Source organism: Staurois parvus, unplaced genomic scaffold (assembly GCF_062004578.1).
Source record: "Staurois parvus isolate SC_StPar_1 unplaced genomic scaffold, SC_StPar_1.0 ptg000019l, whole genome shotgun sequence".
NCBI classification, from domain to species: domain Eukaryota; kingdom Metazoa; phylum Chordata; class Amphibia; order Anura; family Ranidae; genus Staurois; species Staurois parvus.
This window is the reverse complement of record NW_028317815.1, coordinates 18,880,258-18,895,000: the sequence shown is the minus strand read 5'-3', so window position 1 is coordinate 18,895,000 and position 14,743 is coordinate 18,880,258. Positions and strand designations below refer to the sequence as shown.

The following is a 14,743-nucleotide window of genomic DNA, read 5'->3' as shown; positions in this document are numbered from 1 at the left end:
AACCAAGTGCATTTAATTTTAACGCAGTTCTTTAAAACCATACGCTTCTTGAAAGCGGGACAGTTGCAGCATTGTATTACATTATTGCATGCATACCTGCATAGTTTTGTGAACTGCATATTGAATAAACTGCATTTGTACATGCTTCCATACATGCGTACCTGATGCTTAGGCCACATGCGTACCTGATCTCTAGACCGTATCCGTGCATGCGTGCCCGAGGCCTGGGCCCTATCCGCGCATGCATGCCCGAGGCCTGGGCCCCATCCGCGCATGCTTGCCCACTTGCTTGCGTGAACTACGTACTGGTATAATTTGCCTACTTGTATGCCTATATACCTGCATAGCTGCATCGCTTAACTGTAGATCAAGATGGCTTTGGACATATATCCCTGCAGGACTGCATAGTTAGATGACAATATATTTTCTGCCTCCCTTTACTTAAAAGGTCCCAAAAGAGGTAGCCAGCAGAGAGGCAGGTACACCGCCCTCAGGCCCAGTGGACTCTGGGAGGGGGGGGTCTGGCGGTGTTTACATTTCACAATAAACCAGTGCATGGTGTCAGGGGTACCTGGGTCACTGTGTTTGTCTGGTATTGCAGCTATTCCTGGTGGCAAAGCTGCTATGGGCTATGGCCGCATTACCCTGTACACGCCTGATCTCGTCTGAACTTGGAATCTAATCAGGGTCAAGCCCTGGTTACTACTTGTAAGCTTTTGAAGGTTTTTGAATTTTATTGCTTCCTGGAGGGCTCTAATACAAGACAAGTGGGTCATTTCCACGATTTTTCTGGGGTACAAATTAGAATTTCAGATCTTAACCTCAACCTCCATCTCCAACGCCCCCGGTTTCTAAAACCAAATGTACCGATGAATCCAGAGAATAGCTTTGTTACAGGCACTCGATCTCCTATTGTCTCGGGGTGATTACCGAGGTTCCAGCGGACGAAAGGTTTTCAGTGGTTTTATTCAAACCTGTTCAGTCCAAAAACCACATGGGGATGTAAAGCCCATTTTGGACCTCAAGGGGCTGAATCAGTTTTTAAATGCCTGGTCTTTTGGTATGGAATCAGTTTGGTTAGTAGTAGTCTTTTACAGGTAGATTTTTTTTTTTTTTTTTTTTTTAGCGTCCGTAGACATAAAGGACACATACATGTGCCAATATTCATTCCAGTTCATAGCACTACTTTTTGGGCTGGTTGCGGCTCAGGAGTTTTAAAAACAAATGCTTACTCCGGTGTTGGGGCTGCTCAGAACTCAGGGGTATCGATCATAGGTTATGTAGACTATCTGTTGCTTAGAGGTCGGTTGGTGCCAGGTCTGAAGCAGGATGTGGTCCTTACTATGCAGATCATGGAACAGCTGGGTGTTCAACTAAAAAGTCGGTCCTGGAGCCAGTACAGAGCCTGGCGTATTTGGGGATGGTCCTAGACATGGTTCAGGCAATTTCTACCTTCAGGAATATGTTGCGCCCTGAGGAATAAGGTTTGCAGTTTAAAAGCCAAGAGATATCCTTTGATTTGCCTCTGTATGAGGTTGCTGGGAAAGATGGTGTCCTCATTCAAGGCTATTCTCTATGCCCAATTCCACTCCAGACTGCTGCAAAGGAACATTCTGACTGTGTGGAATAAAAGAATGTTCAGTCTTTGGATTACTGTATGTCCCTGTCTCCAGAGGTATTGCAAAGCCTGAATTGGTGGTTTATGACAATTTGAAACTAGGGAGATCCTTTTAGCCAGTAGTATGGAAACTGGTAACCACCGATGCTAGCCTCTCAGGTTGGGGGGCTGTCCTGGAGGAAGCCACAGTTCAGAGAATGTGGCTTCCACGGGAAAAGGTTCTACCCATCAATGTCCTGGAACTTCGGGCAGTGAGGCTGGCTCTGAGGTATTGGACATACAGGCTTCAGGGTTGACCTGTGAGGATTCAGTCCGACAATGCCACAGCAGCAGCATACATAAACCACCAGGGTGGTACTAGGAGTCGAGGGGCTCAGGAGGAGGTGCATTACATTCTGACAAAGATATGTTCCAAGTTTGTCAGCGGTGTTCGTTCCGGGTGTAGAAAATTGGCAAGGGGATTATCTCAGTCGCCAGCGGGTGAATCCAGTGGAATGGGCTTTGTATCCCAAAGTTTTCAAGGGAATCTGCCAGCGAGGGGGTTGCCCAGACGTATATCTGTTGGCATCCAGGTTCAAGAGGGTCGGTCTTTGTGTCCTGGGTAAGGGACCCTCGTACAACAGGAGTTGATGCCTTAGTGATTCCTTGGATCCAGTTTTCACTGATTTATGCCTTTCCTCCAATTCAGCTGCTGCCACGTCTCTTAAGCAGGGTTTGGGAGGAGTCAATTCCGGTGATACTGATTGGCCCAGGAGGAGATGGTGAAGATGGCAGTAGACGGGCCGTGGTTCCTGCCATGTCAGCCAGACTTGCTGTCTCAAGGTCTTATATTACACCCAGCTTTACTGTTGCTAAATTTGACGGCATGGCTATTGAAACCCAGATCTTAATGGATAGGGGAGTATTGGGTTCTGTTATCCCCATCATGTTTGGGGGCTAGAATGGTAGTCTCTAGGAACATTTATTATAGAGCTTGGAAGGCTTACATTTCCTGGTGTGAGGTCCGTAAATGGCACCCTCGAAAGTATGTGATTGATGGTATTCTGCCGTTTCTTCAAACAGGGCTGGAGAAGAAATTGGCTGTTGGTACCATTAATGGCCAGGTTTCAGCATTAGCTGGGTTTTTTTTCCCCCATTGCTTCTCACGCTTTGGTTCGCACTTTTTTTAACACAGATTATTGCATATTACTCCTCCTGTCAGGTTTTGGAGGTTTTTCAAAAACCATTTGAACCTGTTAGAGAGATTCCACTGGTCCTGTGAATTCATAAGGTTTTGTTTCTAGTGGCAATCACTTCTGCAAGAAGGATTTCAGAGCTGGCAGCTCTTTCTTGCAGAGAAACATTTCTAGTTTTGCATCATAAGGTGGTGTTGCGACCTCAACGGGCTTTTTTTTTTTTTTTTTTCACCAAAGCTAGTTTCTAGTTTTCAGCAGGACATCGTTCTGCCTTCATTCTTTCCTAGACCTCAGTCAGCAAAAGAAAGATCTCTGCATACCTTTGATGTGGTATATGCTGTAAGGGTCTTCTTGAAGGTGACGGCACAGGTCAGGTCAGATGCTCTGTTAGGGCTACCAAAGGGGCCTAGGAAGGGGCAGGCGGCATCCAAGGCGACTATTTCACATTGGATCCACCAATTGATCATTTAAGCCTATGGTTTGGTCTATGAAAGGTACCACTCTTTTGAGTGAAGGCACACTCTACCAGGAGTGTGGGGGCATCTTGGGCAATCTGCCATCAGGTGTCAGTGGCTCAGGTCTGCAAGGCCGCTACATGGTCTTCTGTTCACACATTCACAAGGTTCTACCAGGTGGATGTCAGAGCCGCAGAGGATTCTGCCTTTGGCCGCAGTTTTTTTTTTTTTTTTTTTTGTTTGTTTTTTTTCACAGACCGCTGAGTAGTTCCTGAGGGATTATTGACAGTGGCTATCATGGTGTCACCCTCCCCTCAAAATTCTTTATTGCTTTGGGACATCCCCGATAGTCATGAATAGTCTGCTCTGTGTCCCGTGATGTACGATAAAGAAAACTGGATTTATTTTCTACATACTTGCCTGTAAAAATCAATTTCTTGGAGTACATCATGAGATACAGAGGTCCCTCCCCTCTTTTTGGGATTTCATTGCTTCATACAAAAACTGAAGTACTTCCTGTGTAGGAGGGGTTATATAGGGGAGGACTTCCTCTCCGTTTGGTCTGCCAGCGTGCATTCAACTAATAGGTGGCATATAACCAACATTGTCATGAATAGCCTGCTCTGTCCCGTGATGTACTCCAAGAAATGGATTTTACAGGTAAGTATGTAGAAAAGAATCCAATTTTTATAGGCCATCAGTTGTGACTGAACCAACTGATATTTGCACTGAAAAGGGGATTGTTTTCTAATTGCTGATATATTTCAGCTGGTGTCTTGACTTTCCATGCCTTTTTTGCATCTCCCTTTCTTTATTTATTATAGGTACTTGTATAGCGCCATCAATTTACGCAGGGCTTTACATATTATTGAATATTGCATATTCTCATCAGTCCCTAACCCTCAAGGGGTGTACAATCTAAGGTCCCTAACTTACATTCATACATACACATATTAGGGCCAATTTAGACAAGATCCAATTAACTTACCAACATGTCTTTGGAGTGTGGAAGGAAACTGGAGTACCAGGAGGAAACCCATGCAGGCACAGGGAGAACATGCAAACTCCGGGCAGGTGGTGCCGTGGTTGGGATTCGAACCAACGACCCTAGTACTGCCAGGTGGAAGGGCTAACCATTTAGCCACTGTGCTGCCCCATTCAATTTTATTACACAACTTAATTTCTGAACATGTTTTATTTTGGTTCCTTTGCATGTATGGATTGCATGGGATGTTACTGACATGAAATTTTCATGTCATGTATGTATAGAGATCTATTCTATTATATTAAAATATAGTGTGTGTGTGTGTGTGTGTGTGTGTGTGTGTGTGTGTGTGTGTGTGTGTGTACGTATGTTCAGTTGTTTGTTTTTTTTGGGGGGGGGGGGGTTTCTTTTTTTTTTTTTTTTTTGAGTATTTCATTTCTATTTTAAACTGAATAGGTTGTTTTGCAAGGTGAGGGTTTACATATACTTTAAGGAATGCTGCCGGTAGATTGATGTATGATATGGAGTATATAAACATGAGAACAATGGTGAAAGAGAAAATGCAGTGCAATATAAACTTTAGAAGAAAGCCAATCTGCATGCAATTCCTCCTTCCATTACGAAATTGTATGTTTTTGTTTTTTTTGTTTTTTTAATATAATATAAAAATAGTAAATATTTATATTTTGTAGAATGGTAAGCTGGAAAAACATGACAAATGTATTTTTTATTTCACTTTAGCGGTGGCTAAAACAAGCTTTGGAGGAGGAAAATTCTGCACCTCTGAATCCATTTGATTCTCTTTCTCAAGATCGATCTCAAAGCCCCAGTACATTTGCAGAAAATAAGTGCCACTTAGTAATGAATGGCAGTTGTCCATTGACAGGTGAGATTAATTTCTATGTGTATGTACTGTATGTATGTGTATGGATTATTGGATTAGTAATGCTCTTTCAAATAGCTGTGAGTGTGCAGACCTTCATGATTACTTGTTTGATATTCTGTACAGTGTGCACCTAGGACTTTTTTTCATCTAGTGTGCATTTTTTTGTAACACACTATTCACAGGAATTATAACAGAACTACTCACTTTTTTCAGTGCATCTATACAGTTGAACTTGGCTCTCATTGTTTGGCTTCAACACTTAGACTGAGAGAGAGCGCAGACAGGTAGCCAACTATCAATTTCAGAAATCAAGCAATGACAGTCACCCATATATCTTAGAACAGGTGTCATTTTAAAACAATGTGCGGGTTTGGCTGTTTGAATTATATGCTAAATACTGTCTTGGTGTTCTGTTTGTCTAGAAATATGACTTGTTTGATTATATCTGTTTTTGTATTTTTTTTTTTCTTCAATTAAATTTAGACCTAACAACCCCTTTGAAAAAAAGGAGATTGTATCACTTGGACTGTTCGTACTCAGAAAATTCTACACCTACTGCATCACCTTATGCAACACCAACACGTATAGATATGCCTTCTACAGATGCAACACTGTTCAATACTCCTCCCAGGATAAAGGTAGAGGATGAAACTTGTCGTAACAGTTACAAGCAAACTTACTCACCGGTTACTCCTGTAACAACCTGTGTCCGTGGAAATCACTTGCATTTTGAGGTAAGCAGCTTATAAACCCTACATTTTCTCTTTGCAGTCATAAGAGGATTAGTTGGTCGTAATCTTGTATTTCACTTTGCTAGTATTTATTGAAATGGTATTTAGTGGAACATTTTAAAGGAAGACTGCTATCAGTTTGAAGTTATGCAGCAACGCTTCCTTGATCTTTCCAGTTTGGTTCCTTTCTATTTAGATCCTGCCTTTAGTGTTCGCAACAAGAGCTTGTGTCCAAAACAGACCAAACTGCTGCAGCAGATGTGATATCACATTTTCCCTACCTGCTGTAAACAACTAACAAGCTGTCTGGTTGGGCAAAGCAACCTATATTTCACTTACTTTTCCACAGTTCAAATATTTAAATAGAACAGTGGTCATTGATGAGCATAATGCTAAACTGTGCACTTTTTTTGCATAAAATAGCCCTCAGTTTACCTTTGTGTGAAGGAGCAGAAACTTACCTCCATATTATTGGACATGTCTAGTACAGCAAAACAGTGTTCAGTAAAAGTGGGATATGCCTTATGAGTTTCAGTAACTATTTGAGATAGAGATAAAATATCCTTAGATTTGACAGTCTACACCACAGGTGTCTGAGCAGCAGCTTAGGATTCTTTTTGAAGTGACTTCCGAAAGTCTCTCAGGTTGTGTGAATAGCTACCTTTCTAACCACCTGCTGCAAAATTTGCTCCTGTGATTAAGAATTCAAGCAAAATTTACCCGGGTTTTGCTGATTCATTGACACATTTTAAATCTCCCCCCCCCCCCCCCCCCCATCCCCATTTTGTGTGGCTGAAATGCCTGCTTTTTTTAAATTGGCTTATAAAGTTTGAAACATTGGTGAGTCTGACATACACAGATAATGTAGCTTGTAGGAGAATGTAACATTTTACTTGATTGGTATGTGTTTTTTTTGGATTGTATGATTTATTTACTTTCACTCATTTTCAGAGCATTTCTTCACCAGAAAGTTCTCCTGAGCTAAACAGAAGATCTAATGGCCAGGAGGTATGTTTGTTTTTAAGCTTGTGTTCTGTTTAAGTGTGCATTTATCCTTCCTAACAAAGTTAAGATGTACAGCACTAACAACACACAGATACCTAAGGCCCCATTCACATCTGAGTGTTTTTTAGTAACGTTAAACATTAAAAACCATTGTTTTAATTGGTGTCTGGTCACACCTGAGCACTCGCTTCTATTCAGGCATGTTTGGGTGCTTTTAGTCCTAAATATTTCAATGGGAGTGCCTGAAAAAAAACACGTTTTATGCATGTTTTTCAGCCACTAGTCTAGGAAGTCTGTGGGGCCAAAAATATGTACTCTTTTCTAAAAGAAGGTCCTGTATGAGATGTCACTTCTAAAATGCATGAAAAATTGCTAATGCAGATGCTGACTCTTCCGGTCCCCCTAAGCCATGTTGGAACACCCACCCCTCCTTGTTGGCTCTTTACATCTCCCCTCCCCCTCCCACTTGACACCTGTTCTCTCTTACTTGGCTGCGTAGGCACCCATGCATATTATCCAATTGTCCAATTCCACTATGAGGGTGTACACGCCCAATGCCTTCTTAATTATTTCCACTATGTGGGTGTACACACCCAATGCCTTCAATGTTTTTGGCAGTTTACTTGTTGACAATCACTTTAACAATATCCATTGCATGCAGAGTTACTAGCTCATTTTTGTTAGTCGTTGAGCATAAAGGTTGACCCCTGTACACTGACCACAATAATACTGTAACATATTTCTGTGTCATGCCTTATTGTTAGAACTTCTGTCTTCTCTCTTCTGTATGCCATGATTATATGAACTAGTAAACTTAAATTGAACTACAATCACCAGAATACACTTCGGTCAAGTGTGAATGTGAATTATTTTTAACTCCTGGGGTGCTAAAATCGCCTACCTAGAAACAGACTGTATCTCCCTTGGAAAGGTGTTTAGTATTGTTTAGATTTCTCAGTGCTGCAGACTCAAGTCTGCCTTCTGAGAAGATTCCAAAAAGCACAGAAATACTATTTAATATTTCAGAAACTTTGATCATAATACACTATATTGCCAAAAGTATTGTAACACCCTCCAAATCATTGGATTTAGGTGTTCCAATCACCTCGATGGCCACAGGTGTATAAAACCAAACACCTAGGCATACAGACTGCTTCTACAAACATTTGTGAAAGAATGGGTTGCTCCTCAGGAGCTCAGTGAATTCAAGCGAGGTACTGTGATAGTTTGCCACCTGTGCAGTAAGTCCATCCGTGAAATTTCCTTGCTACTAAACATTCCACGGTCAACTGTCGGTGGTATTATAACAAAGTGAAAGCAACTGGGAGCAACAGCACTCAGCCACGATGTGGTAGGCCATGTAACATGACAGAACGGGGTCAGTGCATGCTGAAGCGCACAGTGTGCAGAAGTCGCCAACTATATGCAGAGTCAATAGGTGAAGACCTCCAAAGTTTGTGTGGCCTTCAGATTAGCACAACAGTGCATAGATAGCTTCATGGAATGGTTTTCCATGGCTGAGCAGCTGCATCCAAGCCTTACATCACTAACTGCAATGCAAAGCATCCGATGCAGTGGTCTAAAGCACGCCACCACTGGACTCTAGAGCAGTGTTGACGTGTTCTCTGGAGTGACGAATCGCGCTTCTTTGTCTGGCAATCTGAGGAGTGTGTCTGTGTTTGGCGGTTGCCAGGAGAATAGTACTTCGATTATGGTGTGGAGTAGTTTTTCAGGGGTTGGGCTTTGGCCCCTTTGTTCCAGTGAAGGGAACTCTTAATGCGTCAGCATACCAAGACATTTTGGACAATTTCATGCTCCCAACTTTGTGGGAACAGTTTGGGGATGGGCCCTTCCTGTTCCAACATGACTGCGCACCAATGCACAAAGCAGAGTCTATAAAGACATGGATGAGCGAGTTTGGGGTGGAGGAACTTGACTGGCCTGCACAGAGTCCTGACTTCAACCTGATTAGAACACCTTTTGGGAGGAATTAGAGCAGAGACTTGCGAGCCAGGCCTTCTTGTCTGACACCAGTGCCTGACTTCACAAATGCATTTCTGGAAGAATGGTCAAACATTCCCATAGACACAGTCCTAAACCTTGTGGGCAGCCTTCCTAGAAGAGTTGAAGCTGTTATAGCTGCAAAGAGTGGGCCAACTCAATATTGAACCCTACAGACTAAGTCTTGGATGTTCATGTGCCTGTAAAGGCAGGTGTCCCAATACTTTTGGCAATATATTAGTGTTTATTGCGTGGCGAGGCAATGTATTAAGAAGCCTAGTTTGTATAATTTTCTTTCGTGTCCTTTGAGGGGCTCAGGAATTCTTACTGTCGGTATGCAGCTACCTACAGGAGAAATGGACACTGGCAATAAAGGTTGGCCAGCACAGGATAACTCAGTTCACAACTATCATGCCTCAGTTTTTTGCTAGTGACTTCAGGAGAGTAGACATGTTTTCTTCACCTTTGTTGTTTTGTTTGGAAGATTTTTTACGATCAACAGATGCTAGTAAGTTCATGTGGTATACAAGTTACATTATAAATAGTCTCTCAAATTTTTTTCTCCACTTTATACTGTTATTCTCCCTGCTGTGGCCTATCCTCTACAACTACTGATTCAGATTGCACATGGAACAGCTCTCCATTTAACCAAGCAGAGCACGATTAGTTCAGTATCTACACTGGTGTTCTATTGTGACTGTCCTGCCATCAGCAGTGAATACTTATCCATGTTCCTGTTCAAAAAGGACTTGGATATTTAGGCCTATCCAGTATGCCTGGGAACACTTGAAATACCTTTCAGTCTCAGGGAACCCCTGATAAAAATGACTATATCTACAACTCATGATACATTTGTGATGGTCAGTGGGAAAAATGCTCATTACACTGGTGGTCATAGGGGAGAATTATCCCCTTATAAATGGCTAAAAATGGTGTTGGTGGGAAATTATCTGAGATGCAAAAATTGCTCCGAGAACTCCTGGTAACCTGGAGGATCTCTAATTGAGAAACCCTGCCTTTATGGAGTTATCGGTCCTCAGCTGATGCAATTTTCCTGTCGCCGCCTCTGCAACTCATTGTTGTCATGGTCATAACAGGCTTATTATGGGTTGGGGTTTCCTTGGTTTAATACTGAGGCAATTTGAGCTGACTTTTTTTCCTTTGCATGCTTATACATGTGTTCTTTGCAAGTTGGCCATATGAGAGAATCTGTCTCTTTTTGTTTGAGCCATACAATAAGAACGGTTTACAGTTTCAATTTTCCCACACTATCCTTCTCAGCTGTACTTTTTGACAGTCCAAAATCAGCAGGGAGTGCACATGAAAGCAGGCTTGTTTAGTGAAAAAAAAAAAAAAAAGTATGAATGGGATAAGTGTTTGCAAACCTGATGTCTTTTAGTGTGCACATGGTCTATTTTTGGAAGCGGACAGGATTCTGAATTGGTTTATACCTGTAATACCTTCTCTACAAGCATGCATGCTCTATGTTGATGCATCCTGCACACAGTGAAATTGCACTCTGTGCTAACTGAGACCGTATGACAGACCACTTGCAGAATGTACTCTGTTCCTTTGTAGGTTGAGTAACAGATCAGTCAGACTGAACTCTACTAATGCAGGCTAAGTAACAGATCACTCAGATTGTAGTCTCTTCTGATGCAGGTTAACAGTTGGGCAAATTTTCTTAACCAGCAGCTCCTTGATCCAGGGGGGCATCCACTGGATCCATCTAGACCCATGCAAGTTTGCCATTTGCAGCTCATATAGGTACAAGTGGATAGAAATGGAGTAGAGCAGAAACAAAAAAGAAACCAGGCTAAAAGATATGACGGGGAAAAGAGTTGCACACCTGTGATGCAGGTAAACAAAAAGAGAGCAGGAACAGGGAGAAAGGAATCGGCCAGAAAGGAGGAGAGGGACAAGGACTCGGGAGCACCGGGACTGCCCATCAGAGTAGGCCCAAGCTAACTGGAGGGAGAGTGGGAAAGGCGATTTTAAGAAACAGCCTGAGAGTCATTTTGTATCCTAGACACCTGTTCGTTGGGTATCAGAACAGTCATACGATCCTGCACCCCCTGGAAGGTGGACTGTTTTTTCCAGGCTTGGGCTATCGTTCTGGTGGCTGACAGAAAAAGTTAGGAGGAGAGCTTCTGCTAATGAGTAAACAAACGTGGTATGGGGCAGTGTAATAAGGCAAACTTGGCCTCTTTATGTATAGGTAGATGGAACAGAGTAAAGAGGCCAAATAAGCAGTACCAAAACCCAATCAATTTAGGGCATGTCCACCATGTTTGTATAACATCACCTCGATGGCCACAACCCTGAGAACAACAGTTACTGTAGGATGGATTTGCATGAGTGATACGGGCTGGAACCCAGTGCCAGCATAGTAGCACCTTATAGCCTCCTCCAAGGTAGCTGTGTTAAATGAGCATTTAGCTGCAGAAGACCAAGCTTTGCTCTAGTCCGCTAGGTTTATTTCAACTGCCAGATCCCTGTTCCCATTGAGTAACATAGGAAATGGAAGTGTGAGAAAGGCAACTGTTCAAAGAAGCATAGAGGGCAGAGATAAGACCTGGAGAACCTGGGTAATACTGGCATGTGTGCTCAAAGGCAGTTTTCTGGACTGGGTATGTGGAAGTTTTCTGGACTGGATATGTGGAAGTTTCTATGTAATGAGGTGAGACAATGCTGTAATTGGAGATAATAGAAGAACTCTGACTGAGGGATGTCATGGGTCTCCTGAAGAAGCCCATGTAGGAAAGGACCTGAAGGTCAGAAAGGGTTGAACGTGAGAGAGTCCATTGGCCACCCACCAAGAAAACGCCTGTGTTTGTTCCAAGCCCGGTGAAAAAAGAGAATTGTTGGTTATAGGGAGCAAGGGCACAAAAGGTGACATGAGACAGCCTGAGTCCCATACTTGTAGGCTATGATGCATAAGCGGACTCTGTGTCACCGGGCGGTGGTTAGAAGGAGCCAGAGAAGTGTTGAGATGACAATAGGGTTACAATTGGGGAGCTCCAGAAGAACTCCATAAGGAAACATTGACTGAAGCAAAGATAAATATTTATTTATTTTTTTTAAATCTCGAAATGGGGGGCATTCCTGAATCTGGGTGTACAGTGAGGCTTACGATGACTACTTTCCATATGATCTATCATCAGACATGGAAGGTTAATTTGGTAGATGTTTGTCGAGGATTCCACGCTTGGAGTTTCTCTGTTGGACAAATCCTCTTCTTCCTGCAGCTGGGTTTGGACTAGCATCTGGCTCTCAGCACTTCATAGGCCAGGTTTCTACATGGGTTATCTTTTAAAGACCGATGATCTTTCATTTTTTTATTTTGACATTTGTACAGCAAGTCTACTGTATAGCCTCCCTGTTTGTTCCCTTGTGACGCTGGTATCTGAATCTGGATCTCCGTTTGTCAAACACCACCACATGCACTGATTAGACAAATTCCTCTTTCTACTCTCACCCATAAGGTGGTGTTTCCTGTAGTGCTCACCTGTGTAAGGAAAGTGTCTGAACTGGCAGCCTTATCCTGAATTTCTGGGATAATGTGGTGTTGAGGCCCAGGACTTCCTTCTTAATGTGATTCTGTGCACCTGGAGATGTCTGTAATCACTGTGTCCTACGGATACAGCTGATCATGTGATGTGGTAAAAGGCCAATCACAGCGGCCTTTTACCACTTGATCAGCTGTGTCCAATGACACAGCAGATCACTGGGTAAATGCAATTGTCGGCTGCACTTTCCTCATGCTGTCACAGCGTGAGGAAAGTACTGCTGATAACCGGCAATTGTCCTAAAACATATCGTCACTGATGATCAATGCCCAGCAGTGCCACCCACCTGTACCTATCAGCGCCGCCTATCCGTGCAACCTCACCAGTGTTGCTTATCCGTGCCGCCTATCAGTGCAGCCTCATCAATTCACATCAGTGAAGGAGAAAAATTACCTGTTTGCAAAATGTTATAATAGAAACAAAGAAAAACTTTTTTTTTTCTTTCAAATTTTTTGCTCTTTTTTTTTTTTTTGTTTATAGAGCAAAAAAATAAAATGCCCAGTGGGGATTAAATACCACCAAAAGAAAGCTCTATTTGTGTGAAAATTAAAAAAAAAAAGTCATATGGGTACAGTGTTGCATGGCCGCGGAATTGTCCTTCAAAGTGCGACAGCGCTGAAAGCTAAAAATTGGCCTGGGCAGGAAGGGGGTATAAGTGCTCAGTAGGCAAGTGGTTAAGCTTTTCATGAATGGAGGAGGTGCGGAGCGAGCACATCAGTGATCAGTGTATTGCAAACAAAACTACAAGTCTCTGCTCCAGACGTTCAATGCCAGAAGAAAACTACTGCCTGAGTAAGATATGTAACAAATGCTGCAGCCTGCAGAGATGGGGCACACTTTCTTAAGATAATTTTGGGATTACTGAAAACCGTCATGCTCATCTAGGTGGATGCAGCATCTGTTCAATGCTGTATCTGTCCTGCTCCACCTCTAAGACCAAGAACTGAGCAAACAAAGACCACCGATTGCTTATTTCTCAGACCTCAGTGAGCAGAGATCGCTCTGCTCTGCCCCTCCAGCATTCACTGAAGCACCAGGCTATGGAGGGGGCAGGAACAGCAGGTTCATGCTCTCAGCAGCTCGCTGTCTTTTTAAATTTGCAATCTTTTCTGGATTTGCACAGTGACATCAGCCAACAGCAGTCCACTGGCGGCTGAAAGCTTAGTTTTTCTTGTTTTTTTGTGGTCGTATGTCAACTGAAATGCAACTCGGTATTTGTCTTTCGTACACAAATATTGTATTTGTATCTCTTCTCTTATTTTAATAGTTTTTGCATCACAATAGATTTTTATTATTTCCATGGGCTATATTGTACATTTTATAGGTATATAACTTATATTGGTGAATATGTATGTGTACATATGTAGTATGCTTGTATTTACTGCTGTTGTTTAAAGAGCATTTCAAATGTATTTAATACAATGCTGATAAAGTATCTAACCTATGGCAAATGCATGAAAAGGTTTGCCCTCCCCTGTCTTCTGCTTATTGAATTGTTTCCTTTCCAGAAGGGCACTCTCCAGAATTTAATTCCTCAGCGTGTGTTTTTTTTTATTTCTTTTGTTAACAGGCTAATGAACGGGCAGCATCAACTCTGGCGATGAACTCTTTCAGAAATTCTAACTTGACTGAAATGGGATTGCAGGAAATAAAGACTATAGGTTACTCTAGCCCACGGAGCAGGACAGATTTAAACAGACAGTGCCCGTCAGAAAGTGAGTCTGTACCAGATCATCATTTAGCGCTTGAACTGAATGAACAGGCTGCATTGCAGAAAAATATGGAGTCTCTGTCTCGGGATAGGACTGATTCAAGCAGCCAGCAGGAAACTGCTCACTGTGGACGAGGCACTGTGTTTTCTTCTTGGATAAAAAGCCCTGAAAGGACAGGAGTGAACTTTTCTGCAGTTAATTCAAACTTAAGAGACTTGACTCCATCACACCAGCTGGAGGTTGGTGGTGGATTCCGGATGAATGACTCTAAGTGCCTAATTCAAGAGGATGCCCGAACCATGTTTATGGATGGTTCTATATTTTGCCCCTCAGACGAAGGACTTATGACTGGATTTGGAAGAGCACTTAGTAGTGATGGTGTTCTAGATGGAAATGGAACACATTTAAATCCTCCGCAAAAGAAAAAGGTTAGAATTATTTATTTTTTTTTAAAGTAATGTGTATGTTTGGGTTTTTTTAATTGAGATTAAAAATTTCTAACCTGCATCCACCAAGATCCCTTGCTGTCCATAGTTTAGCTTTGCTAAAAGACTGTGGATACATTAATTTGGCTCTTGTGGCTTACCCTGTTTATATCCAGGTTAA

General features: G+C 42.4%; 1 protein-coding gene across 5 annotated transcripts in view; it reads left to right on the top strand.

Annotated features, from left to right (window-relative positions):
• KMT2E (lysine methyltransferase 2E (inactive)) overlaps positions 1–14,743 on the top strand; it is a 157,504-nt gene that overhangs the window by 130,375 nt on the left and 12,386 nt on the right. For all 5 annotated transcript variants that reach the window (XM_089685451.1, XM_089685460.1, XM_089685469.1 and 2 more), the window contains 4 exons: positions 4,975–5,119; positions 5,603–5,853; positions 6,802–6,858; positions 13,996–14,565. In XM_089685451.1, coding sequence (XP_089541577.1) covers positions 4,975–5,119; positions 5,603–5,853; positions 6,802–6,858; positions 13,996–14,565 — 1,023 coding nt within the window. The remainder of the gene's footprint in view (positions 1–4,974; positions 5,120–5,602; positions 5,854–6,801; positions 6,859–13,995; positions 14,566–14,743) is intronic.